This window comes from Zonotrichia leucophrys, chromosome 1A (assembly GCF_028769735.1).
Source record: "Zonotrichia leucophrys gambelii isolate GWCS_2022_RI chromosome 1A, RI_Zleu_2.0, whole genome shotgun sequence".
Taxonomy (NCBI): Eukaryota; Metazoa; Chordata; class Aves; order Passeriformes; family Passerellidae; genus Zonotrichia; species Zonotrichia leucophrys.
The window spans coordinates 72,205,457-72,231,436 of NC_088170.1; the positions used below are offsets into that span (position 1 = coordinate 72,205,457).

General features: G+C 56.5%; 1 protein-coding gene across 3 annotated transcripts in view; it reads left to right on the forward strand.

Annotated features, from left to right (window-relative positions):
* SHANK3 (SH3 and multiple ankyrin repeat domains 3) overlaps positions 1 to 25,980 on the forward strand; it is a 179,682-nt gene that overhangs the window by 7,871 nt on the left and 145,831 nt on the right. For all 3 annotated transcript variants that reach the window (XM_064703124.1, XM_064703126.1, XM_064703125.1), the window contains exons 2-3: positions 6,320 to 6,367; positions 19,703 to 20,080. In XM_064703124.1, coding sequence (XP_064559194.1) covers positions 19,826 to 20,080 — 255 coding nt within the window. In that variant the 5' untranslated portion in view covers positions 6,320 to 6,367; positions 19,703 to 19,825. The remainder of the gene's footprint in view (positions 1 to 6,319; positions 6,368 to 19,702; positions 20,081 to 25,980) is intronic.

Genomic DNA, 25,980 nt, shown 5'->3' on the forward strand with positions numbered 1-25,980 from the left:
GCCCCCTGAACCCCACAGTGGAGCTGGGGGTCACAGCCCCACACAGCCCCGGCAGGGAGGGAATTGGTGCTGTGGGGGGCACTTTCTGGGAATCCCAGAATCCCAGTCCAAAATCCCAGAACCCCCAGAATCCAGGATTCCAGAACGCCAGAATCCCCAAATCCCAGAATCTGGGATTTCAGAATCCCAGAATCCCAGAACTCAGAATCCCAGAAATCCAAATGCCAGAACCCCAGAACCTCAGAAACCCATAACCCCAGAACCCAGAATCCCCAAATCCCAATAATTCGCCCAAATCCCAAATCCAATCTATTCCAAATCCCAGAATCCAGAAATCAGAATCCCAGAATCCCAATGAAATCTCAGAACCTGAAAATTTCAGACCCTGAGAATCCCCAAATCCCAAAATCCCAGAATCCAGGATTCCAGAATGCCAGAATCTCAGAATCCAAAATCCTATATTCCCACAATCCCAGAACCCCATAATCCCACAATCCAAAACCCCAGAATCCAGGATTCCAAAACCCCAGAAACCCGTAATCCCATAATCCAGAACCCTACATTTGAGAATCCCAGAATCCAAAACTCCAGAATCCCAGAATGCCAGAATCTCAGAAACCAAAATCCCATATTCCCACAGCCCCAGAATTCCAGAACCCACATCCCAGAATTGTTTATGTTGGAAAATCCCTCCAAGGTCGCCGAGCCCGACCCGTGCCGGGCCCCCACCTTGTCCCCAGCCCAGACCCCCGAGTGCCACATCCAGGAATTCTCGGGACACCTCCAGGGATGGGGACTCCAACACTTCCCTGGGAATCCCATCCCAGATTCCAGTGGATTTTTCACTCTGGGAGCACCAAGAGACCCCAAGATGGGTTTGGGTTCGGCACCGGGCACCAAAAACCCCAAAAGCTGAGTTTGGGGTCTGGGCTGGCTCCCGCCCCATCCCTTGGGAAGGGCTGGCATTCCTGCCTTTTTCTCGGGAATGATTTCAGCTTCCAGGCCTGGATCTCTCTGCTTTTTCTGGAAACCGTCCGGGGAGCGGCAAGAATGGCCGGAAGCGCCGTGGGGCGGCCGTTCCTGTCCCTTGGCTCCCGCAGGAAACGCCCGCGGCCCTTCCCGGCCCCGGGATGCTCCCGGCTGGAACGGGGGCTGCGGCTCCCGGAGAGCCGGGAACCCGGGATGGGCCCTTCCCACCGTGATTCCCGAGCCTTTGGAGCGTCCCATTGGGATGGAGGATCCCGGAGCTCTCCCCGGTGTCACCGCCAGCCCCAGGGGACCTTGGGGACAGTGGGACGGCAGCGGGAGGTGACGATTTTTCCGGATCCGTGGATGAGTTTGGTTTTCCCAGAAAAACTGGGCCTGGTTTGGGTTTTTTTTTTTTTTTTCCCCTCAGGAATTTCCTGGGAAAATGTGAGGTTTGGGATGGGAGCAAGAATCTCAGGATCCGGGATTCCTGGGAATGTGAGGGTTGGGATGAGAACAAGGATTTCAGGATGCTTGGGAATGTGAGGGTTGGGATGAGAACAAGGATTTCGGGATCCTTGGGAATGTGAGGGTTGGGATGTGAAGAAGAATCACAGAACTCAGGATCCTCTGGAATGTCAGGGTTGAGATGGGAACAAGAATTCCAAAACCCAGAATCTTTTGGGATTTGAGGGTTGGGATGGGAGCAAGAATCCCAGGGTCCAGGATTCCTGGAAATTTGAGGGCTGGGATGAGAACAAGGATTTCAGGATCCTTGGGAGTGTGAGGGCCGGGATGGGAACAGGAATCCCAAAACCCAGAATCCTTGGGAATGTGAGGATTGGGATTGGAACAACAATCCCAGGATCCTTGGGAATATGAGGGTTGGAATGGGACCAAGAATTCCAGCATCCAGAATCCTCGGGAATGTGGATGGGAACAAGAATTCTAAAACCCAGGATCCTTTGGGATTTGAAGGTTGGGATGGGAGAAAGAATCCCAGGATCCAGGATTCCTGGGAATGTGAGGATTGGGATGAGAACAAGGATTTCAGGACCCTTGGGAATGTGAGAGTTGGGATTGGAACAACAATCCCAGGATCCTTGGGAATATGAGGGTTGGAATGGGAGCAAGAATTCTAGGATCTAGAATCCTCAGGAATGTCAGGATTGGGATGGGAACAGTAATTCCAAAACCCAGAATCCTTTGGGATTTGAGGGTTGGGATGGGAACAAGAATCCCAGAATCCTCAGGAATGTCAGGCTTGGGGTGGGAATAAGAATTCCAAAACCAAGAATCCTTTGGGATTTGAGGGCTGGGATGGGAACAAGAGTCCCAGGATCCACAATCCTTGGGAATGTCAGGGTTGGGATCCTGCTGGCTGCAAAACTCACGGATCTCTGGCACAATTCATGCCCTGGGCCAAATTGAATTTCTGCAATCTTTTCCTCCCCATTCCCGGGAGAATCTCCTCCTGCCAGCATCCCATTTCTCTGGAATCCCTGGATGCGCAGTCCCAGGGCTGGAATTCCAGCCGGGCCTCACCTGAGCCCTGAAGTTGGGCTGGAGATGAGGAAAATCCCTCCCGGTGCTGCCGTGACCCCCGGAGCATCCCCCGGCAGCGCCTCCCCCTCCGGAACCTCTGGATCCGGCTGGGAATTCTCTCCTTGGCGCTTCCTGCCAGGCAGGGAAGCGTTTCCTCCTCGCCTCCAGCGCCGGATCCCACGGGATTTTCCGCTCCTGCTCAGGATGTCACGGCTCTTATCTCACTCCTCTCCCCTCTCCCAGATCCCGAGGCGCCGATTCCGCCTTTTCCTCCCCCTTCCTGCGCGTTCTCCTCGCCCTCTGGCCGCTCTTCCCGCCTGTTTCGGGTTTTCCTGGGATTTGTGTTTTATGGGAAGCTCAGGCTGGGAAGGCCTGGGCTGCTCCCAGCCCTTGCCTGGCTCTGGAGCAGCCAAAATCCAGGATTTTGGGATGCTGCCTGCGGGGGGTGTGTTCCCTCATCCCAAAAAAACAGGATTTGTGCAGGGAGCTTGGATGTCCCTGCAGGCAGAGCATTCCCTGGATATTCCCAAGAATCTTCCCGTAGCTCCTGCACAAACCCCAGTGTCGCTTCCCTGTCCCCAGGAGTGTCCCCTGCGCCGGCCCAGCCGGTGACAGCGGCAGCCGCGGCCTCTCCGGCCCCTCGGGAATTCCGCCAGCGTCATTTTCCACGCCAGGTGCAGGAAGGAGGAGACCTTGGGAAACATTCCCAGGATTCCGGCCAGGCACCTGCGTGGCGCTCCAGGGGTTTTGGGGCACAAAGGGCGCCCTGGGCACGGCCCTTTTCCCCCTTTTTTTTCCTCCTTTTTCCCCCCTTTTCCCTCCCCTTCCCGGCTGGCAGCAGCTGCGGCGCTCGGAGAATTCCCAGGCCATGCATTTTTAATTCCCTAAGAACCAGCAGCCATTGCAGCGCCCGCCCCGAGCGCGGCTTTGGCGGCGGCAGCGGCCCCAGAGGCTCCCTGGATGTTCCCATTCCCTGGATGTTCCCATTCCCGAATCTCCAGGCTGGAGGTGGGCGCTGGCCCCGAGCAGGAAGGAAAAGGGGGCGACCCCAGTGGGGACATTCAGGGCTGGGGGCACTGAGGGGAGGATCCCGCTGATCCAGGGGTGGGAAAAGTCGTGGATACTGCTGATCTGGGGTGGGAAAAGTGCTGGAGGATCCCATTGATCCAGAGTGGGAAAAGTGGAGCATCCCACTGATGCAGGGTGGGAAAAGTATGGGAAGAATCCCATTGATCCAGGGTGGGATCGGTGCTGGAAGATCCCACTGATACAGGGTGGGAAAAGTGGAGCATCCCACTGATGCAGAGTGGGATTGGTGCTGGAGAATCCCACTGATTTGGGGTGGGAAAAGTGCTCGAGAATCCCACTGATCCAGAGTGGGAAAAAGTGAAGATCTACTGATCCAGAGTGGGAAAAGTTGATCCATGATGGGATCAGTGCTGGAAAATCCCACTGATATAGGGTGAAAAAAAGTGGAGGATCCCACTGATGCAGGGTGGGAAAAGTGCTGGAGGATTTCCTCTGATCCATGTGGGAAAAGTGGAGCATCCCACTGATGCAGGGTGGGAAAGGTATGGGAAGAATCCCATTGATCCAGGGTGGGATCGGTGCTGGAAGATCCCACTGATACAGGGTGGGAAAAGTGGAGCATCCCACTGATGCAGAGTGGGATCGGTGCTGGAGAATCCCACTGATTTGGGGTGGGAAAAGTGCTCGAGAATCCCACTGATCCAGAGTGGGAAAAAGTGGAAGATCCTGCTGATCTGGGGTGGCAAAAGTGGAGGATCCCATGGATTTAGGGTGGGGAAAGTGGAGGAAGAACCCCATTGATCCATGGTGGGATCAGTGCTGGAGGATTCCCACTGATCTGGGGTGAAAAAAAGTGGAGAATCCCACTGATTTGGGGTGGGAGAAGTGGAGGATCCCACTGATTTGGGGTGGGAGAAGTGGAGGATCCCACTGATTTGGGGTGGGAAAAGTGTGGGAAGAGCCCTATTGATCCATGGTGGGATCAGTGCTGGAAGATCCCACTGATTTGGGGTGGGAGAAGTGGAGGATCCCACTGATTTGGGGTGGGAAAAGTGTGGGAAGAGCCCTATTGATCCATGGTGGGATCAGTGCTGGAAGATCCCAATGATCCAGAGTGGGATTGGTGCTGGAGAATCTCCCTGATCTGGGGTGGGAAAAGTGCTGGAGGATTCCCGTTGATCCAGGGTGGGAAAAGTGGAAGATCCTACTGATCCAGAGTGGGAAAAGTGTGGGAAGAACCCAACTGATCCATGATGGGATCAGTGCTGGAAAATCCCACTGATATAGGGTGAAAAAAAGTGGAGGATCCCACTGATGCAGGGTGGGAAAAGTGCTGGTGGATTCCCTCTGATCCATGTGGGAAAAGTGGAGGATCCCACTGATTTGGAGTGGGAAAAGTGTGGGAAGAACCCCATTGATCCATGGTGGGGTTGGTGCTGGAAGATCCCACTGATACAGGGTGAAAAAAAGTGGAGGATCCCACTGGTCCAGAGTGGGAAAAGTGGATGATCCCCCTGATCTGGGGTGGGAAAACTGGTGGAGGATCCCACTGATCCAGGGCGGGAGAAGCATCCATGGTTCCTGCTGAGCCAGGTTCCTGCATCCCTCTCCCTGATCCCAGGGATGTTCCCTGGAGCTCTCACTGGGACAGCACGGGATAAGGATGGGCTCCTGTGGTGGGAATTCTCGGGATAAGGATGGGTTTGTGTGTCAGGAATTCTCGGGATAAGGATGGGCTCCTGTGGTGGGAATTCTCGGGATAAGGATGGGTTTGTGTGTCAGGAATTCTCGGGATAAGGACGGGTTTGTGCGTCAGGAATTCTCAGGATAAGGATGGGCTCCTGTGGTGGGAATTCTCGGGATAAGGATGGGTTTGTGCATCAGGAATTCTCCGGATAAGGATGGGCTCCTGTGGCAGGAATTCTCGGGATAAGGATGGGTTTGTGCATCAGGAATTCTCGGGATAAGGATGGGCTCCTGTGGCAGGAATTCTCGGGATAAGGATGGGTTTGTGCATCAGGAATTCTCAGGATAAGGATGGGCTCCTGTGGGGGGAATTCTCGGGATAAGGATGGGCTCCTGTGGTGGGAATTCTCGGGATAAGGATGGGCTCCTGTGGGGGGAATTCTCGGGATAAGGATGGGTTTGTGCATCAGGAATTCTCGGGATAAGGATGGGCTCCTGTGGGGGAATTCTCGGGATAAGGATGGGCTCCTGTGGTGGGAATTCTCAGGATAAGGACGGGTTTGTGCATCAGGAATTCTCAGGATAAGGATGGGCTCCTGTGGTGGGAATTCTCGGGATAAGGATGGGCTCCTGTGGTGGGAATTCTCAGGATAAGGATGGGTTTGTGTGTCAGGAATTCTCGGGATAAGGATGGGCTCCTGTGGGGGGAATTCTCGGGATAAGGATGGGCTCCTGTGGTGGGAATTCTCAGGATAAGGATGGGTTTGTGTGTCAGGAATTCTCAGGATAAGGATGGGCTCCTGTGGTGGGAATTCTCGGGATAAGGATGGGTTTGTGTGTCAGGAATTCTCGGGATAAGGATGGGCTCCTGTGGTGGGAATTCTCGGGATAAGGACGGGTTTGTGCATCAGGAATTCTCAGAGCTCGGAATTTTGACTTCCCTGTGACACCAGAGGTGCCCTTCCCCGTCCCTGCTGTCCCTTTCCTGGGAATTCTCCCATTCCCGCCCTCCTGCCACCCGCGGTGCCCACGGATGCATTCCCAGTGTTCCCGTTCCCGGGAATGCTCTGACGTGTCCCCTCTGTCCCCGCAGGTGGATGAGGAGGGAGCGCTGTGAGCGCGGCTGTGACTCTGCTGCCAGGTGAGCCTGCCCTGGGATCCAGCTGGGAATCCAGCTGGGAATGGCCCTGGGATGAGGAATCCAGCTGGGAATGTGGCTGGGAATGGCCCTGAGATTGCTGGGAATCCAGCTGGGAATGGCCCTGGGATGGGGAATCCAGCTGGGAATGGCCCTGGGATGAGGAATCCAGCTGGGAATGGCCCTGGGATGAGGAATCCAGCTGGGAATGTGGGCTGGGAATGGCCCTGGGATGAGGAATCCAGCTGGGAATGTGGCTGGGAATGGCCCTGAGATTGCTGGGAATCCAGCTGGGAATGGCCCTGGGGCTGGGAATCCAGCTGGGAATGTGGGCTGGGAATGGCCCTGGGGCAGGAATCCAGCTGGGAATGGCTGGGAATGGCCTGAGATTGCTGGGAATCAGCTGGAAATGGCCCTGGGCTGGGAATCCAGCTGGAAATTGGCCTGGAGTGAGGAATCCAGCTGGGAATGTGGGCCAGGAATGGCCCTGGGATGGGGAATCCAGCTGGGAATGGCCCGGGAATGGGGAATTGAGCTGGGAATGGCCCTGGGGCTGGGAATCCAGCTGGGAATGTGGGCCAGGAATGGCCCTGGGATGGGAATCCAGCTGGGAATGTGGGCTGGGAATGTGAATCCAGCTGGGAATGGCCCTGGGATGGGGATCCAGCTGGAAAACTCTTCTGGGGATCAGGGATGGGAGATGGGAATGGGAATGGGAAAAATTGGGAAAGGGTGTCAGGGCTCAGAGCAGTCCCATTCCAGGAATGGGAATGGTGAAAGACTGGGAAAAACTGGGGAAAGCTGGAAAAGACTGACAGGGCTCAGAGCGGTCCCTATGGGCAGGAATGGGAAAAGGTTGGGAAAAGCTGGAAAAAATGGGGAAGGGCTGGGAGAAACTGGAAAAGGTTGGGAAAACCTGGAAAGGCTGGAAAAGGCTGGCAGGGCTCAGAGCGGTCCCTATGGGCAGGAATGGGAAACGTTGGGAAATGATGGAAAAAACTGGGAAAGGCTGGCAAGGCAGGGAAAAACTGGAAAAGGTTGGGAAAATCTGGGAAAGGCTGGAAAAGACTGGCAAGGCTCAGAGCGGTCCCTATGGGCAGGAATGGGAAACGTTGGGAAATGATGGAAAAAACTGGGAAAGGCTGGAAAAACTGGGAAAAATTTGGAAAACTGGAAAAGACTGGCAGGGCTCAGAGTGGTCCCGGTTCAGGTGTGGAGAGTTGAGGGAAGGAATGGGAATGGGAAAAGTTGGGAAAACTGGGAAAGGCTGGAAAGGCTGTGAGTGGTGCTGGCTGTGAGCGAGGCAGGAGCGGCTGTGGCTCCGGGATCAGCAGGAAAATCCCATGGGAATGTGGCTGGGCAGGTTCCCCCAGGAAAATCCCATGGGAATGTGGCTGGGCAGGTTCCCCCCGGAGCCGTGGGGCTTCTCCTGGACCTTTGGAAGTTTTCCGGCTGTCCCTGGCACTGGGATGGGGACAGGGAGGGGACAGATGTCCCATGGAGGTGACCCAGGAAAAGTGTCCGGATCCTCCTGATCCAAACCTCCCTCCAGGGGGGTTTTCCTTAGGGATTTTCCCAATCTCTGCTCTGACGTCTTCCTGTGGCATTCAGGGCTCCTCTGTTCCTGGAAAAGATCCTAATCCCAATCCCGATCTCAATCCTGATCTCAATCCCAGTCCAAATCCCAAACCCAGTCCTGATCCCAATCCCAAACCCAATTCCAATCCCAAACCAGCCCCAGGCCCTGCTGCTCTTCCCACCTGGAGCTGTTCCCAATGCTGGGAATCATCGGGATTTGGGATTTCAGCTCCTGTCCCCAGGCTCGTCCCATCCCATCCCATCCCATCCCATCCCATCCCAGGATTGCACCTGGAATTCCCACAGGGACACCCCAGGAGCTCTCCTGGTCCCTTCCCTGCCCGTGCCAGGCTTTGGGATGAAATCCTGGGATCCGGGGATCAAACCAAGGAATGGGAATTCCAGCGGAGCCCAGGGGGCTTCTCCCGGCTCCAGCCTCATCCCAGAACCTCAGGAATGCCCTTCCAGCGCTTTATTCCCGACCATTCCCAACCATTCCAAACCCTGTTTTCCCACTCCGGGCGCTGCAGGCGCTTCCCTGCCGGCTGTGGGAGGGAATGCGGGAACGTGGGAACACGGGAACGTGAGAATGCGGGAATGTGGGAATGTGGGAGCTTTCCCAAGCTGTTCTCCCTCTGGAATGCGCGTCTGGAGTCTCCCGCTGGTGCCAGACTCCCGGGATGTCGTGGTGGGGTGACAGCGCCATTCCCCGATTCCTGGGATTTCTCTGTAATTCCTGGGATTTCTCTGTAATTCCTGGGATGTCTCTGTAATTCCTGGGATTTCTCTGTAATTCCTGGGATTTCTCTGTAATTCCTGGGATGTCTCTGTATTTCCTGGGATTTCTTCCTGGTTCCCAGAATTTCTCCTTGATTCCTGAGATTTTGCCCCAATTCCCAGAGTTTCTCAGCCATTCCTGGAATTTCTCAGTGATTCCCTGGATTTTTCCCCCACTCCCCCAGAATTTCTCCCTGGTTCCCGTGATTTCTCCACGATTCCCAGGATTTCTCTGTGATTCCCAGAATTTCTCCCCAGTTCCTGGGTTTTCTCCCCAGTTCCTGCAATTTCTCCATGATCCCTGGGTTTTTGCTCTGATTCGCGGAATTTCTCTGTGATTCCCAGAATTTCTCCCCGATTCCTGGAATTTCTCTGTAATTCCCAGATTTCCCCCTGATTCTTGGGATTCCTCCCCGATTCCCACGATTTCTCCTTGATTCCTGGGGTTTTGCCCCAATTTCTAGAATTCCTCCACAATTTGTGGAATTTCTCCTCAATTCCCGTAATTTCTCCGCCACTCCCAGAATTTCTCCTTGAATCCTGTAATTTCTCCCCAATTCCTGCAATTTCTCCTCAATTCCTGTAATTTGTCCGTGATTCCCAGAATTTCTCTCTGATTCCTGGAATTTCCCTGCAATTTCCAGAATTTCTCCCTGATCTTTGTGTTTTCTCCCCAATTCCCGTAAGTCCTCCCCAGTTCCCGTAATTTCTCCTCAATTCCCGTAGTTTATCCACGATTCCCAGAATTTCTATCTGAATCCTGTAATTCCTCACCGATTCCCAGAATACCTCCTCGATTCCCATAATTATTTTCTCCCCGATTCCCATAATTTATTTCCCCCTCATTCCCGTAAATTCCCCCCGATTTTCGTAATTTCTCCATGATCTCTGAAGTTTCTCCAATGTCCAGAATTTCCCCGCCATTCCCAGAATTAATTTGCCCGCCATTTCCAGAATTAATTTCCCTGCGATTCCCAGAATTAATTTTCCCCGCTATTTCCAGAATTAATTTCCCTGCTTTTCCCAGAATTTCCACGCCATTCCCAGAATTAATTTCCCCCCATTCCCAGAATTAATTTCCCCCCATTCCCAGAATTTCCCCGCCATTCCCAGAATTGATTTCCCCCCATTCCCAGAATTTCCCTGCCATTCCCAGAATTTCCACGTCATTCCCAGAATTAATTCCCCCATCCCAATTTCCCCATCAGAATTAATTTCCCCCCATTCCAATTTCCCAGCCATCCAATTAATTTCCCCCATTCCCAGAATTCCCCCATTCCCAGATTAATTTCCCCGCCATTCCCAGAATTAATTTCCCCCATTCCCAGAATTTCCCCCTCCCCCCCATTCCCAGAATTAATTCCCCTTCCCGATTCCCGCCTTCCCAATTATTCCTGCCATCGAATTTCCATCCCAGTTTCCCGCCATTCCCAGAATAAATTTTCCCCCATTCCAGAATTCCCGCCATTCCCAGAATTAATTTCCCGCCATTCCAGAATTTCCCCCCATTCCCAGAATTATTCCCCGCCATTCCCAGAATTAATTTCCCGCCATTCCAGAATTTCCCCTGCCATTCCCAGAATTAATTCCCCCCATTCCCAGAATTAATTTCCCCCCATTCCCAGAATTTCCACGCCATTCCCAGAATTAATTTCCCCGCCATTCCCAGAATTTCCCCGCCATTCCCAGAATTTCCCTGCCATTCCCAGAATTTCCCTGCCATTCCCAGAATTAATTTCCCCCCATTCCCAGAATTTCCCCGCCATTCCCAGAATTAATTTCCCTGCCATTCCCAGAATTTCCACGCCATTCCCAGAATTAATTTCCCTGCCATTCCCAGAATTTCCCTGCCATTCCCAGAATTAATTTCCCCCCATTCCCAGAATTAATTCCCCCCATTGCCAGAATTAATTCCCTGCCATTTCCAGAATTAATTTCCCTGTGATTCCCAGAATTAATTTCCCCCCATTCCCAGAATTTCCCCGTCATTCCCAGAATTAATTTCCCCCCATTCCCAGAATTTCCCCGCCATTCCCAGAATTAATTTCCCTGCCATTCCCAGAATTTCCCTGCCATTCCCAGAATTAATTTCCCCCCATTCCCAGAATTTTTCCCCTCATTCCCAGAATTTCCCGCCATTCCCAGAATTAATTTCCCCCATTCCCAGAATTAATTTCCCCGCCATTCCCAGAATTTTCCCTGCCAATTCCCAGAATTAATTTCCCCCCATTCCCAGAATTAATTTCCCCCCCTTCCCAGAATTTCCCGCCATTCCCAGAAATTTCCCCGCCATTCCCAGAATTAATTTCCCCGCCATTCCCAGAATTTCCCCCCATTCCCAGAATTTCCCCGCCATTCCCAGAATTAATTTCCCCCATTCCCAGAATTAATTTCCCTGCCATTCCCAGAATTTCCCCGCCATTCCCAGAATTTCCCCGCCATTCCCAGAATTAATTTCCCCCCATTCCCAGAATTAATTTCCCCCCATTCCCAGAATTTCCCCCCATTCCCAGAATTAATTTCCCCCCATTCCCAGAATTAATTTCCCCCCATTCCCAGAATTTCCACGCCATTCCCAGAATTTCCCCGCCATTCCCAGAATTAATTTCCCCCCATTCCCAGAATTAATTTCCCCCCATTCCCAGAATTTCCCTGCCATTCCCAGAATTTCCCCCCATTCCCAGAATTAATTCCCCCCATTCCCAGAATTAATTCCCCCCATTCCCAGAATTAATTTCCCTGCCATTCCCAGAATTTCCCTGCCATTCCCAGAATTAATTTCCCCCAATTCCAGAATTAATTTCCCTGCCATTCCCAGAATTTCCCCGCCATTCCCAGAATTAATTTCCCCGCCATTCCCAGAATTAATTTCCCTGCCATTCCCAGAATTAATTTCCCTGCCATTCCCAGAATTTCCCTGCCATTCCCAGAATAATTCCCGCCATTCCAGAATTAATTTCCCCCCATTCCCAGAATTTCCCGCCATTCCCAGAATTATTCCCCCCATTCCCAGAATATTCCCCCCATTCCCAGAATTAATTTCCCGCCATTCCCAGAATTTTCCCCCATTCCCAGAATTAATTTCCCCCCATTCCAGAATTAATTTCCCCGCCATTCCCAGAATTTCCCGCCATTCCCAGAATTAATCCCCCATTCCCAGAATTATTCCCCCCATTCCCAGAATTAATTCCCCGCCATTCCCAGAATATTCCCCCCATTTCCAGAATTTCCCTGCCATTCCCAGAATTAATTTCCCTGCCATTCCCAGAATTGATTTCCCCCATTCCCAGAATTTCCCCACCATTCCCAGAATGAATTCCCCCCCGTTCCCCGGCCTATCCCGGGCCTGGCTCGGGATTAGCGCGGCCCCGCCGAGCAGATGGAGCGGGGCTGATCCCATTAACGGCGCCGCTGCCGGGGGGGCCCGGGATGTTTGTCCCGGCCGGATCCAGCTCCGGGCGGCCCCGAGCCCTCGGGCAGCGCGGAATTCCCGGGAACAGGTGAGCTCCGAGCCCCGGGATGGGCTCTGGCGTTGTTCCACCAGCGCCTCCGTGGGATTCCCGGGATTCCCGGCGGGTTTGGGGTCGGTGTGGAGGCGGCAGAGGGGACAGGAGGTGGCAGTGCCACCACCGAGCTGTCCCCGGGTGGCACCGGCGGGATTTCCTGGGATGAGAGCGGGAATTGCGGGAGCCGCCAGGTGGGATTTGTTGGTCCCCGTGTCCCTGGTGGCGCTGGGGGCTCTGGAATTGTCCCTGCGCGGCTCCGGGCCTGCTGCTGTCCCCATCCGTGGGAATGTTGGTGCTCCAGGCGGGAGCTGCTGTGGGACAGGGGGGGCTGGGCTGTCCCCATCCAGGGATCCGCGGGCTCTGTGGGATCCTGGAATGCTCCAGCCCTGGCAGGGATTTCCTGTGTCCTGTACAAGCACTGCTCTGTCCCTCTGTCCCCTCTGTCCCCTCTGTCCCTGTCCCCCATGTCTGTCTATCTGTCCCTGTTCCCATTCCTGTCCCCTGTCCCCTCTGTCCCCTCTGCCATCTCTGTCTCTGTCCCCTCTGTCCCTGTCCCCATTCCCGTCCCCTGTCCCCTCTGCCATCTCTGTCCCCTCTGTCCCTGTCCCCATTCCCGTCCCCTGTCCCCTCTGTCCCCTCTGTCCCTGTCCCCTCTGTCCCTGTCCCCTATGTCTGTCTATCTGTCCCTGTTCCCATTCCTGTCCCCTCTGTCCCTGTCTCTCTATCTCCTTTTTCCACATCCCCCCCGTCACTGTCCCCTCTGTCCCTCTTTTGCTGTCCCATCTGTCCCCATTCCTGTCCCCTCTGTCCCCCTGTCCCTGTGTCTCCTCTGTCCATGTCCCCCTGTTGCTGTCCCCTCTGTCCCTGTGCCCATTCCTGTCCCCATTCCTGTCCTGTCCTGTCCTTCTATCTCTGTCCCTCTGTCCCCCCTGTCCCTGTCCCTCTGTCCCTGTCTCTGTGTCTCCTTTGTCCCTGTTGCTGTGCCCTCTGTCCCCTCTGGTGCTGTTCCCTCTGTCCCATTCCTGTCCCCCCTGTCCCTTGTCCTGTCCCCCTGTCCCCACCCTGTCCCTTTCCTGTCTCTCTATCTCCTTTTTCCACATACCCACTGTCCTGTCCCCATGTCCCTTTTGCTGTCCCATCTGTCCCCATTCCTGTCCCCCCCTGTCCCTCTGTGCGTGTCCCTCTGTCCCTCTGTCCGTGTCCCTCTGTCCGTGTCCCTCTGTCCGTGTCCGTCTGTCCCTCCCAGGTGCGCAGGTCCCGCAGTGCCGCGCGTGGCGCTGCGGTTTCCATGGTGACGGTGCCGGGAACGTTCCCATGGATACGGAGCGGGATGGGGGGAGCCCCGAAACCGGGGGGACGTTCCCGAAACCGGGGGGACATTCCCGATCCAGGGGGGACATTCCCGAAACCGGGGGACATTCCCGAAACCGGGGGGACGTTCCCGAAACCGGGGGACATTCCCGAAACCGGGGGGACGTTCCCGAAACCGGGGGGACGTTCCCGAAACCGGGGGGACATTCCCGAAATCGGGGGGACATTCCCAATCCATTCCCGATCCAGGGGGGACATTCCCGAAATCTGGGGGACATTCCCGATCCATTCCTGATCCAGAGGGGCCGTTCCCGGGATGGGGGAGATGGTGGGGGAGGCCCCAAAATCTGTGACCTGTCCCCAAAATCTGTGGCCTGTCCCTAACGCCTGTCCTGTCCCCAAATCCCCTCTTTTGTCCCCAAACCTCTGTCCTGTCCCCAAACCTGTTACCTGTCCCCAGTCCCCTCTCCTGTCCCCAAACTTCTGGCCTGTCCTGAAATCTCCCTCCTGTCCCCAAAATCTGTGCCCTGTCCCCAAAATCTGTGCCCTGTCCCCAAATCTCCTTCCTGTCCCTAAATCTGTGTCCTGTCCCCAACTCTGTTCTGTCCCCAAAATCCCTGTCCTGTCCCCAGTCCTCTCTCTTGTCCCCATCTCCTTCCTGCCCCCAATCTGTCCTGTCCCCAAATCCCTCTCCTGTCCCCAAATCTCTCTCATTGTTCCCAAATCTCTCTCCTGTTCCCAAATTTCTGTCCCCAGACCCCTCCCCAGGGTCTGGGACCACCGGGAATTTTGGGATTTTATGGCACCAAACTCTGGGATCATCCCAGAAATGCCAGGCAGGGATGGAGCAGCTCCAGCAGGAAAATCGGGAATGTTCATCCTGGAAAGGAGCTCCAGGGTGACCCAGTTTTGGATTCCAGAGCCCGAAGGAGCTGCGGGAAACAGGGAGAGGGGAAAAACCCCAAAGGATGGAGGGACAGCACCCAGGGAATGGCTCCCACTGCCAGAGGGCAGCCATGGGTGGCATCTTGGCAATGAGCAATTCCTGCCTGGGCTGGCATTGCCAGAGCAGCTGGGGCTGCCCCTGATCCCTGCAGTGCCCAAGGCCAGGCTGGAGCAGCCTGGGATGGTGGGCTTGGAATGGGATGGGCTTGAAGGGCCCTTCCCACCCAAACCATTCTGGCATTTGGGACACTCAGAATCCATCCCCAGGGGTTTTTATGGAAGTTGGGGATGGCAAAGGGAAGGGAGACCCTTCCTGGAGTGCTGAGATTGCCAGTGAAGCCCCCAGAGCCCAAAATCCCTTCCTGGAGAGGAGTCGGGGTGGGGATGGATCCAATGCCAGGCTGGGAGAGCTGGGAATGGAGGGAATTCCCTGGAGAGGGAGCCTGGGCTGGGATTTTGGGAAGGGATTCCCAGAGCAGCTGGGGCTGCCCCTGATCCCTGCAGTGCCCAAGGCCAGGCTGGGCACTGGGGCTGGCACAGTGGGAGGTGTCCCCAGGTGGTGGCACTGGGTGCTTGTTCATGTCCCCTCCCATTCCATCGTTCCCTGATCCTATTCCAGAAATCCGGAGAATCCCAAAAAACTCTGCCCGGAATTCCTGAATTCCCCCCCCCATTCCCGGCCCTGCTCAGGGGTGGCTCTGTCCCTGTGCCGGACATTTGGGGACACTGATGTCCCCCCTTGTCCCGCTGGTGTCCCCATGTCCCCAAGGGGGTGGCGCTCGCCCTTTAATGCCCGGCCCGGTCCCTCCGCGCTGTCCCAGTGCCCCTGGAAGAGCGGGAGAGGAAAAATCCATGGAATTACCCGGCAGGCGCTGGGGACACTGCGGGGACACTGCGGGGACACTGCGGCCACCCGCGGGCGATCGATGCTCCCCGCGCTGTCCCCGTGTCCTGGCACGGGCGGGGACTCCAGGGGGACAATCCTGATCCTGTCCCCTTCCCTTTCCCTGTCCCCTTCCCCTGCTCCTGTCCCTGTCCCTGTCCCTGTCCCTGTCCCTTCTTGTCCTTTCTCTTGTCCCTGTCCCCTTCGCCTGCTTCTGTCCCTGTCCCCTCTTTCTGTCCCTGTCCCTTCTTGTCCTTTCTCTTGTCCCTGTCCCTTCTTGTCCTTTCTCTTGTCCCTGTCCCCTTCCTCTGCTCCTGTCCCTATCCCCTCTTTCTGTCCCTGTCCCCTCTTTCTGTCCCTGTCCCTGTCCCCGGGTTTGTCCCCTCCCGGGTTTGTCCCCGACCCCCCCCCGCGGTGACAAAGGACACGCGGGGCTGGCCCCGTGTCCCCGTCACGTGGCTTGGGGACAGCAGCGAGCGGTGACCTCGCCGTGGCCAGATAAGCGCGGGGACAGCCTGGCAGGGCTGGCACCGCCCCAGGGACCGGCCCCGGTGGCACTGCCAGCCCCGGTGGCACTGCCAGCCCCGCGGGGACGGAGCGGGACAGTCCCCGTGTCCCCGTGTCCCCATTCCCGAGGGTTCCAGGGTCACTCAGGAACGGCCCCGTGGGTGACAAACGGCACCGATTGTCCCCAGGCCCGGCCTGAGTGACATTCCCGAGCCTGCCAGGAGGGATTGGATCCCTGATCCTTCCAGGACAGGGATTGGATCCCAGATCCTTCCAGGGCAGGGATTGGATCCCTGATCTTTCCAGGTTTCATTCTCCTGATCCTTCCAGGATCCCTGACCCGGGTGAGGGATTTTGGCCTCCTGATCCAGGTGAGGCCTTGGCTCCCTGATCTTTCCATGTTCCCAGATATTTCCAGGGCAGGGATTGGATCCCTGATCCTTCCAGGGCAGGGATTGGATCCCTGATCTTTCCAGGTTTCATTCTCCTGATCCTTCCAGGATCCCTGATCCGGGTGAGGGATTTTGGCCTCCTGATCCAGGTGAGGCCTTGGCTCCCTGATCTTTCCATATTCCCAGATATTTCCAGGACAGGGATTGGATCCCTGATCTTTCCAGGACAGGGATTGGATCCCTGATCTTTCCAGGTTTCATTCTCCTGATCCTTCCAGGATCCCTGATCCGGGTGAGGGATTTTGGCCCCCTGATCCTTCCATATTCCCTGATCCAGATGAGGCTTTGGCTCCCTGATCTTTCCATATTCCCAGATATTTCCAGGACAGGGATTGTGTCCAGATCCTTCCAGGGCTGGCTTTGCCCCGTTTGATCCTTCCAGGTGAGGGTCTGGATCCCTGATCCTTCCAGGGATTCCTCATCTTTCCAGGCTCCCTGGTTCTTTCAGGAGAGGGATGGGATCCCTGATCCGGGTGAGGTTTGGCTCCCCCGAGAATTCCAGATGAGGCTCTGGATTCCCTGATCCTTCCAGGTTCCCTTCTCCAGGGGAGACTTTGGCTCCCCTGAGAATTCCAGAGGAGGTTTTGGCCCCCAGATCCTTCCAGTTCTGGCCCCCAGATTTTTCCAGGTGAGGGATTGGATTGGATCCCTGATCCTTCCAGGGCAGGGATTGGATTCCTGATCCTTCCAGGTGAGGGATTGGATCCCTGATCCTTCCAGGTGAGGGATTGGATTCCTGATCCTTCCAGGATCCCTGATCCAGGTGAGGCTTTGGCAGCTGGAGCCACAGGGCTGGATCCAGCCCTGGAAAAGTAGGAATAGTTTGAGATCCCTGGAAGGGCAGGAATTGTTCGGGATCCTTGGAAGGACAGAATTTTTTGTAATCCCTGGACAGATAGGAATCATTTAGGATCCATGAAAAGAAGAGCAAGAATTGTCTGGGATCCCTGGAAGGGCAGGAATTGTTCGGGATCCCTGGAAGGACAGGAATCTTTTGGGATTCCTGGAAAGAAGGGCGGGAATTGTTTGGGATCTCTGGAAAGAAGGGCAGGAATTGTTTGGGATCCCTGGAAGGGCAAAAATTGTTCGGGATCCCTGGAAGGACAGGAATTGTTTGGGATCCAGGACCCCCCTCCCATGTGGCCAGGCAGTGACAATTCCAGGGCTGGAAAATCCCAGTTGGGATTTTCCCAGCTCTTCCCGGCCCCATTCCCAGTGATCCCAGAGATCCGAGCAGGACACCAGGTCTCCCTTGGCCCTGTCATTCCCGGCTGGTTTTCCCAGGAAAAGCTCAGGAATGGCCTCACCTGGGCACACACCGAGCCAGGTGCTTCCCAAAAAACCCTTTTCCCAAAGGATCCCGGATTTTCTGGATGGGGATGTGGGAGTGGGGAGGAGGCAGCAGCTTCCCAGCCATCCCTGGGCTTGGGAAAACTGGGAAAGTTGGGAAAGGGAGGGAATTTAATCTGGATTCTGCCAGGGAAAAGTGCCAGGCCCAGGGGAAAATTCCAATTCCAGGGAGAAATTCCAATTCCAGGGAAAAGCTCCAATCCAATCTGAAAATCCACCCAAAAACTTCCCCCCAAAAATCCTTTCCAGGTCTCCCCATCCTGCTGCCCTTTTCCCAGGGTTCTCCCAGCTGGGTTCCCCCTGGAATTTCCCTCTGAATTTCAGTTCCCTCTGGAATTGCTGCTCCCAGCGCTGGAATTGGGGCAAGGCTCCGGATTTATAATCCCAAAATGATGGGAGGAAGGGTGGGAAATCTGGGAATTCTGTTCCCGCAGGAAAAGGTGGGAAGGAGACTCTGCTCTGACCCCCTTGGGAACGCTCAGAAATCCAGAGAATGCTCAGAAATCCAAGGAAGATGCCACTGCAGGGGGAAAAAAAAAAATCTTGTAATATTTTTCTGGCTCCCTTGGAAGCTTTTCCAACCTTTTTTTGCCCTGCTATTGGAATGAGACTCTTTGGGTTGTGATTCCTAAAAGATTCCATGGATTCCTTGGGAAAGAAAAGTGGATTTTTTTTTTTTTGATTTCGTGAGCAAAAAAGTGAATTTAAGGAGGGAAAATGACTCCGCAAAATGGAATTTGGGGAATTATTCCATAGTGGAATTTTTTTCCAGCCTTTCCTAGACAGGGCCTTAAAATTATTGGGAACTAATGAGGGATGGAAAAAAAAAAAAAGGGAAAATCCCAGGGATCGCCATCTGGAGTGCTCCATTTGTGGGATAATGAGGCAGAGAGAGGGGAAAAAGAGGGAATAAATCAAATCCGGGATTTGGGAAAGGAAGGGAGGAGAATTTGGGATGGGATTGGGGCACGGATGCGAAGGGATCCAAAGGGGTTTCCTTCCTATCCATCCCAGGCCACGGGGCAGGAGGATCCCGTGGTTTTCCCTGTTTATCCTGATTTTTCTCCTTCCCAAGTGCATTTTCCTGGCTGGAATTTTGGGGCTCTCCCGCTGTTTTTCCTCATCCCTCGGGGTGGGATCCCAAAGTTCCTTTGTGGGGTTTCTTTAGGGGATGGATCCTGCTGGGAGAAATCCATGGAATTCCTGGGGAGATTCTGTGTGTGAAGTGGGGCTGATCCCAGATTTCTTGTGGGAATGGGCCCAGCTGGGGGAATTTGTGGGGTCCAGGGGTCCCCTTTGAGATTTCTCATGGGGAATTTCTCCTTCCTGGGGGATATTCCAGAGGGTCCTTGTGGGAATGTCCATGTCCATCCTGGGGATCCTTTCCCGAGGGATGATCCCTGCTGGGAATGGGGATTCCAGGAGTCCCTTCCCAGATTTCCCCATCCTTGGGAATGCCCTTCCTGGTGGGATATTCCCAGGAGTCCCTGTGGGAATGTCCATGGGGAGAGTGGGAATTCACTCCTGGACTTTTCCTAGGGAATGGCTCTTCCTGGGACATTCCAGAGGGTCCCTGTGGGGAAGTCCGTGTCCTTTCTGGGGGTCCCTTCTCAAATTTTTCTTTAGGAATGGCCTTTCCTGTGGGATATTCCAGAGGGTCCCTGTGGGAATGTCCGTGTCCATCCTGAGGATCCTTTCCCAGGATGTCCCTGTGGAATGTGATTCAGGAGTCCCTTCCAGATTTCCATCTGGGAATGCCCTCCTGGTGGGATTTCGGGGGTCCTGTGGGAATGTCCATGGGGAGAGTGGGAATTCACTCCTGGACTTTTCCCGGGGAATGCCCTTCCTGGGGGATATTCCAGAGGGTCCCTATGGGGGTGTCCCTGTCCATCCCGGGGGTCCCATCCCAGATTTCTCCATCCCTCGGGATCGCCGCTTTCTCCCCGCTGGCTTTGCCATCCCGGGGGTTCCGGGATGCCTCTCCCGGCTCTGTCCCGCCGCTCCGCTCACCCCTCGCTTCCCCGCGCAGGGCCCCGGGCGGGCGCTGAGCGCGGCCCCGGCGCGGTGCGGAGCCGGAGCCGGAGCCGGTGCTGGAGCCGGTGGCGGTGCGGGAGCGGAGCGGGCGCGGGCCGCCCGCCGCGGCGCACGGAGCATGCCTCTGAGCCCCGCGGGCAGCAAGCATGAGAGCCCCGAGTCGCCGCCGCCGGAGCCGCCGCCGGAGCGCCAGCCCCGCGTCAGCAGCAGCAGCGGGGAGCCGAGCCCCGGCCTGCGGGAGGAGCCGCGCCTGGAGCCGGCCCGGGGCCACGGCGGGCCCCGCTCGCCCAAGCTGGCGGCCCCGGCGCGCATGGAGGAGCCCGCGCCCGGCGCCATCGTGGTGCGCATCGGCATCCCCGACCTGCAGCAGACGGTGAGTGCCGAACGGGGGCACCGGGAACCGGGCAGGAGGGAGGGAGGGAGCCCCGAGCGGCCGCCGCCGCGCCGGGACCGCCCTGAGCCGGGATGCGCAGCGGGAGCCGAGCCGGGACCGCGCCGAGCCGGGATGCGCAGCGGGACCGCGCCGAGCCGGGATGCGCACCGGGACCGCGCCGAGCCGGGAGGGATGCGCACCGGGAGCCGAGCCGAGCCGGGAGGGATGCGCACCGGGACCGCGCCGAGCCGGGATGCGCAGCGGGAGCCGCACCGGGAGCGCCACCGCGAGCCGCCCGCGCCGGGATGCGCAGCCCAGAGCGGCCCCGACCCGCACCCAGAGCAGCCTCACCCGCACTCACACACCGGGCCCGGTCCGCGCCGGGATCCGCGCACGGGCCGGCCCCAAACCTCGCTCAGACCGGCCCCGATCCGCACCAGGACCGCTCCGACCCTCACTCAGACGGGTCCCGATCTGTGCCCCGATCCGCACCCGGTTCGGCGCCGCTCCAGCGCTGGCGGCGACCCGCATCCCGTCCCGCATCCCGTCCCGCATCCCGTCCCGCATCCCGTCCCGCATCCCGTCCCGCATCCCGCCCGCTCCCGGCCCCGCCGCCGCCCCGGCAGCACCGGCAAACTTCTCCCCGCCACGGGCCCGGCAGGACGGGTCCCATTGCCCGGGTCCCCGGTGTCCCCACCCCGGTGTCCCCCCGCTCCCGCTGCCATCCCGGGGTGCTGCGGTGCGGCCGCGGTGCGGGGCCGCTCCCCGCCCCAGGGATCCGCACTCACCGGGACCGGGAACGGGACCGGGACTGGGACCGAGCAGCAGGGGCGGCTCCAGCACCAGCCTGGAACGGGGAGTAGCTCTGGGACTGAGATTGGGATCGGCCCCAGGAGCAGGACTGGGACCAGGGCCAGGTTGTGGGGCTGCGGTGCTGGTGCGTGATGGTCACTCATGTCCAGCTGGGCTGGACAGTGATGGTGTGGTGGACACTGGAATGGTGTGGTGGACACTGGAATGGTGTGGGGCGATGGACACTGGAATGGTGTGGGGCGATGGACACTGGAATGGTGTGGTGGACACTGGAATGGTGTGGGGTGATGGACACTGGAATGGGAGTGATGGACACTGGAATGGGGGTGATGGACACTGGAATGGTGTGGTGGACACTGGAATGGTGTGGGCCAATGGACACTGGAATGGGGGGACATGTGCCAGTGCCATTGGTGGGATGGGCCAGAGGGACCCCAAAGTCCAGGAGTGACCCAGGCATTACCCCTGAAGTGACCACAAGAGTGACCCGAGAGTGACCCAGGAGGGCACAGCAATCCAGGAACTTGGAATTCCCTGGAACTGGGATATTTGTAGGGAATGAGAAGCAGGAAAAGCTGAAGGGCTGTGATGATGGGGTAATTAACAGCCCTCATTAGGGGAGTGGGCAGCTGGAGGTGACAAGGGTGAGGTGACAAGGGTGAGGTGACAGCCCTGGGCTGAGCGGAGGTCACCAAGGGTGGTTGGAGCCTCTTGGACAGGAACAATTCTCTTTTGGGGCCTGGCGTGGTGTCCCCATGGGGACAGCAGGGTGGTGGCACTGGGGACACAGGGTTGGCAGAAGCCAGGTGACACTGGGGACATCAAGTCTGTGGTCAGTGGCACTGGGGACACTGAACTGGCAGTGTCTGGTGGCCCTGGGGACACTGAGCTGGCAGAAGCCAGGTGACACTGGGGACATCAAGTCTGTGGTCAGTGGCACTGGGGACCCTGAACTGGCAGTGTCTGGTGGCCCTGGTGACACTGAGCTCTCAGAGGCCAGTGACACTGGGGACATGCAGCCTGTGGTCAGTGGCACTGGGGACACTGAGCTGGCAGAAGCCAGGTGACACTGGGGACATCAAGTCTGTGGTCAGTGGCACTGGGGACACAGAGCTGTCAGTGGCTGGTGGCACTGGGGACACAGAGAGGGCAGAGGTCAGTGGCACTGGGGACACCGAGCTGGCAGAGACCAGTGACACTGGGGACACTGAGCCTGTGTCTTGTGGCACTGGGGACGCCAAGCTTGTGGTCAGTGGCACTGGGGACACAGAGCTGTCAGAGGCTGGTGGCTCTGGGGACACTGAGCCTTTGGTCAGTGGCACTGGGGACATGCAGCCTGTGGTCAGTGGCACTGGGGACACCAATCCTGTGTCTGGGGACACTGAGCTCTCAGAGGCCAGTGGCACTGGGGACATGCAGTCTGTGGTCAGTGGCACTGGGGGCTCATGGGCTGTGTCTGGTGGCACTGGGGACACCGAGCTGGCAGAGACCAGTGACACTGGGGACACCAAGTCTGTCGTCAATGGCACTGGGGACACAGGGCCTGGCAGAGACTGGTGGCCCTGGGGACGCTGAGCCTGTGGTCAGTGGCACTGGGGACACCAAGCTGGCAGAGACCAGTGACACTGGGGACACTGAGCTGGCAGAAGCCAGGTGACACTGGGGACATCAAGTCTGTGGTCAGTGGCTCTGGGGACACTGAGCTGGCAGAAGCCAGGTGACACTGGGGACATCAAGTCTGTGGTCAGTGGCACTGGGGACACTGAGCCTTTGGTCAGTGGCACTGGGGGCTCATGGGCTGTGTCTGGTGGCACTGGGGACACCGAGCTGGCAGACACCAGTGACACTGGGGACACCAAGTCTGTCGTCAATGGCACTGGGGACACAGGGCCTGGCAGAGACTGGTGGCCCTGGGGACGCTGAGCCTGTGGTCAGTGGCACTGGGGACACCAAGCTGGCAGAGACCAGTGACACTGGGGACATCAAGTCTGTGGTCAGTGGCACTGGGGACATCAAATTTGTGGTCAGTAGCACTGGGGACACAGAGCTGGCAGTGGCTGGTGGCACTGGGGACACTGAGCTGGCAGAAGCCAGGTGACACTGGGGACATCAAATCTGTGGTCAGTGCCACTGGGGACATCAAGCTTGTGTCTGGTGGCACTGGGGACACTGAGCCTTTGGTCAGTGCCACTGGGGACATCAAGCTTGTGTCTGGTGGCACTGGGGACACCAAGTTCTCAAAGGCCAGTGACACTGGGGACATCGAGTCTGTGGTCAGTGCCACTGGGGACACCAATCCTGTGTCTGGTGGCTCTGGGGACACCGAGCTGGCCGAGGGCCATCCTGGAGCTCCTGATCCAAGGCCAATGTCCCACCAGCTCTTCCATAAAAACTCTGCTGGAGATGGGAATTCTTTGGCATCACCAGTTTGGGAATTCTTTGGGATCACCAGCATGGGAATTCTTTGGGGTCACTGGGATGGGAATTCTTTGGGATCACCAGCATGGGAATTCTTTGGGGTCACTGGGATGGGAATTCTCTCAATCATCAGTCTGGGAATTCTTTGGGGTCACTGGGATGGGAATTCTTTGGGGTCACTGGGATGGGAATTCTCTCAATCACCAGTTTGGGAATTCTTTGGGATCACCAGCATGGGAATTCTTTGGGGTCACTGGGATGGGAATTCTTTGGGATCATCAGTTTTCCAGCCCCAAGTCTGGCTCCATCCCAGCATTCCCAAGGTCAGGAATGCCACAAAGCTCAGATGATGAAATTCCCATCTTTTCTCTGGGAGCCTCCAGGTGGGGCTTGAAAATCCCAGGAAGTTTTCCCACCCTTCTGGAATTGTCTCCACCCCTCTTTGAGGATCCCAACTCCGCTGGGTTTGCTCATCCCAAATCCCTGGAATTCCCTGGAAGTGCTGGAATTCCCAGGTGTGAATCTCCCCCCGGTTTTCCTGGGAATGAAGGGCCTTTTCCATCGGCACATCCCGGTTTTTATCACCTGTACCTGGGCCAGGGAAGAGGGCTTAAATTCCCCACACGTGGAAAATCCTGGGAAAGCTCCTGGAGGGTGGTGAAGCTGCTCCGGGGAGCTGCAGTTCCCAAAACCTCTGGAATTGCTCCCAACCCTCGGCATTCCAGAGCTCCGGAAAATCTGGGACAATGCCCTCAGGTCAGTGCTGGGAATGTTGGGATCATTTTGTGCAGGGCCAAGAGTTGGACTTTGAGATCCTGGGTAGGGTTTTCCAGCTTGGAATGTTCTGAAATTCCATGGGAATGGGGAAGTTTTGCCGGGAACGGGGCCGTGGGAAATGAGGGATTTTTGGGGTCTTTCCTCCTCTTTTCTCCTTCCCTTCCCAAGTGTCCTGTGGGGTGATGGGATCCCAATTCCCGGTTCTCCCACTCGGATTGTGGATGGAGGAGGTTGGACCTTCCGAGATGTCCAGGGAATCTGGAATGTCCTGAGGTGTCCAGGTGGGAGGTTGGGAATGTCCTGAGGTGTCTGAGCAGGTCTGGAATGTCCTGAGGTGTCCAGGGGTTCTGGAATATCCTGGAATTGTCTGAACAGAGGGTCTGGAATGTCCTGGGCTTCTGGACTATCCTGGGATGTCCTAGCAGGTCTGGAATGTCGTGGAATGGTCTGAGGTGTCCAAGGAGAGGGTCTGGAATGTTCTGGAACGTTCTGAGGTGTCCAGGGGTTCTGGAATATCCCGGAATTGTTTGAGCAGAGGGTCTGGAATGTCCTGGGGTGTCCAGTGGGAGGTTGGGAATGTTCTGAAATATCCTGAGGTGTCCAAGGGGTCTGGAATGTCCTGGGGTGTCCAGTGGGAGGTCGGGAATGTTCTGAGGTGTCTGAGCAGAGGGTTGGGAATGTTCTGGAATGTTCTGAGGCATCAAGGTGAGAGGTTGAGAATGTCCAGAGGTGTCCAGGCATTCTGGAATATCCTGGGATGTCCTAGCAGGTCCGGAATGTCGTGGAATGTTCTGAGGTGTCCAAGGAGAGGGTCTGGAATGTTCTGGGATGTCCAGGCAGGTCTGGAATGTCCTGGCGTGTCCGGAAGTTTGGGAAGCCGGGGATGTCCCCACTGATCCCAGTGCAGCATTCCAGGGAATCCATGGAATGTCCCACTGATCCCAGTGCAGGATTCCAGGGAATCCATGGAATGTCCCACTGCTCCCAGTGCAGGATTCCACGGAATCCATGGAATGTCCCACTGATCCCAGTGCAGGATTCCAGGGAATCCATGGAATGTCCCACTGCTCCCAGTGCAGCATTCCAGGGAATCCATGGAATGTCCCACTGATCCCATCAAAGATTCCAAGAAAGCCTTGGGATGTCCCACTGCTCCCAGTGCAGGATTCCAGGGAATCCATGGAATGTCCCACTGATCCCTGTGCAGGATTTCATGGAATCCATGGAATGTCCCACTGCTCCCAGTGCAGGATTCCAGGGAATCCATGGGATGTCCCACTGATCCCAGTGCAGAATTCCATGGAATCCATGGGATGTCCCCGCTGCTCCCAGTGCAGGATTCCAGGGAATCCATGGAATGTCCCACTGCTCCCAGTGCAGGATTCCAGGGAATCCATGGAATGTCCCACTGATCCCTGTGCAGCATTCCAGTAATCCAGCCAGGATCCAGGATCTGGGCTCAGCCTGGAGCTCCAGGTGTTTCCCATCCTGGAGCTTTTCCATAGGGCCGGGAACTGATTTCCTTGGATACCCTGAGCTCCAGAGATTCCCAAACCTGTGATTTTTTTTTTTTTTTTTTTGGAATTTGAGAACCTGGATCACTCCCCGAGCTGGGAATGTGATCCTGGCAAAAGGAGGGTGCAGGAATCCCTGAGGGTCCTTTGGAGCTTCCCTGTCCCATCCCGGAGCCGTGGATCCTTCGGGAAGAGCCATTCCCGCCTCCGGCTGCTCCGTGGGAAGGGTGGTGGAGACCCGGGATAAAATTATCCCAACCTCCCACGGGGTCCGGGAGCTCGGAGCCGGATTTTAAGGAGACAGGAACACGCCCGAGCTGGGGTTGGTTCCTCTGGAATAATTTATGGATTCTGCGCCGTTAAATCCCACGGGAAAAC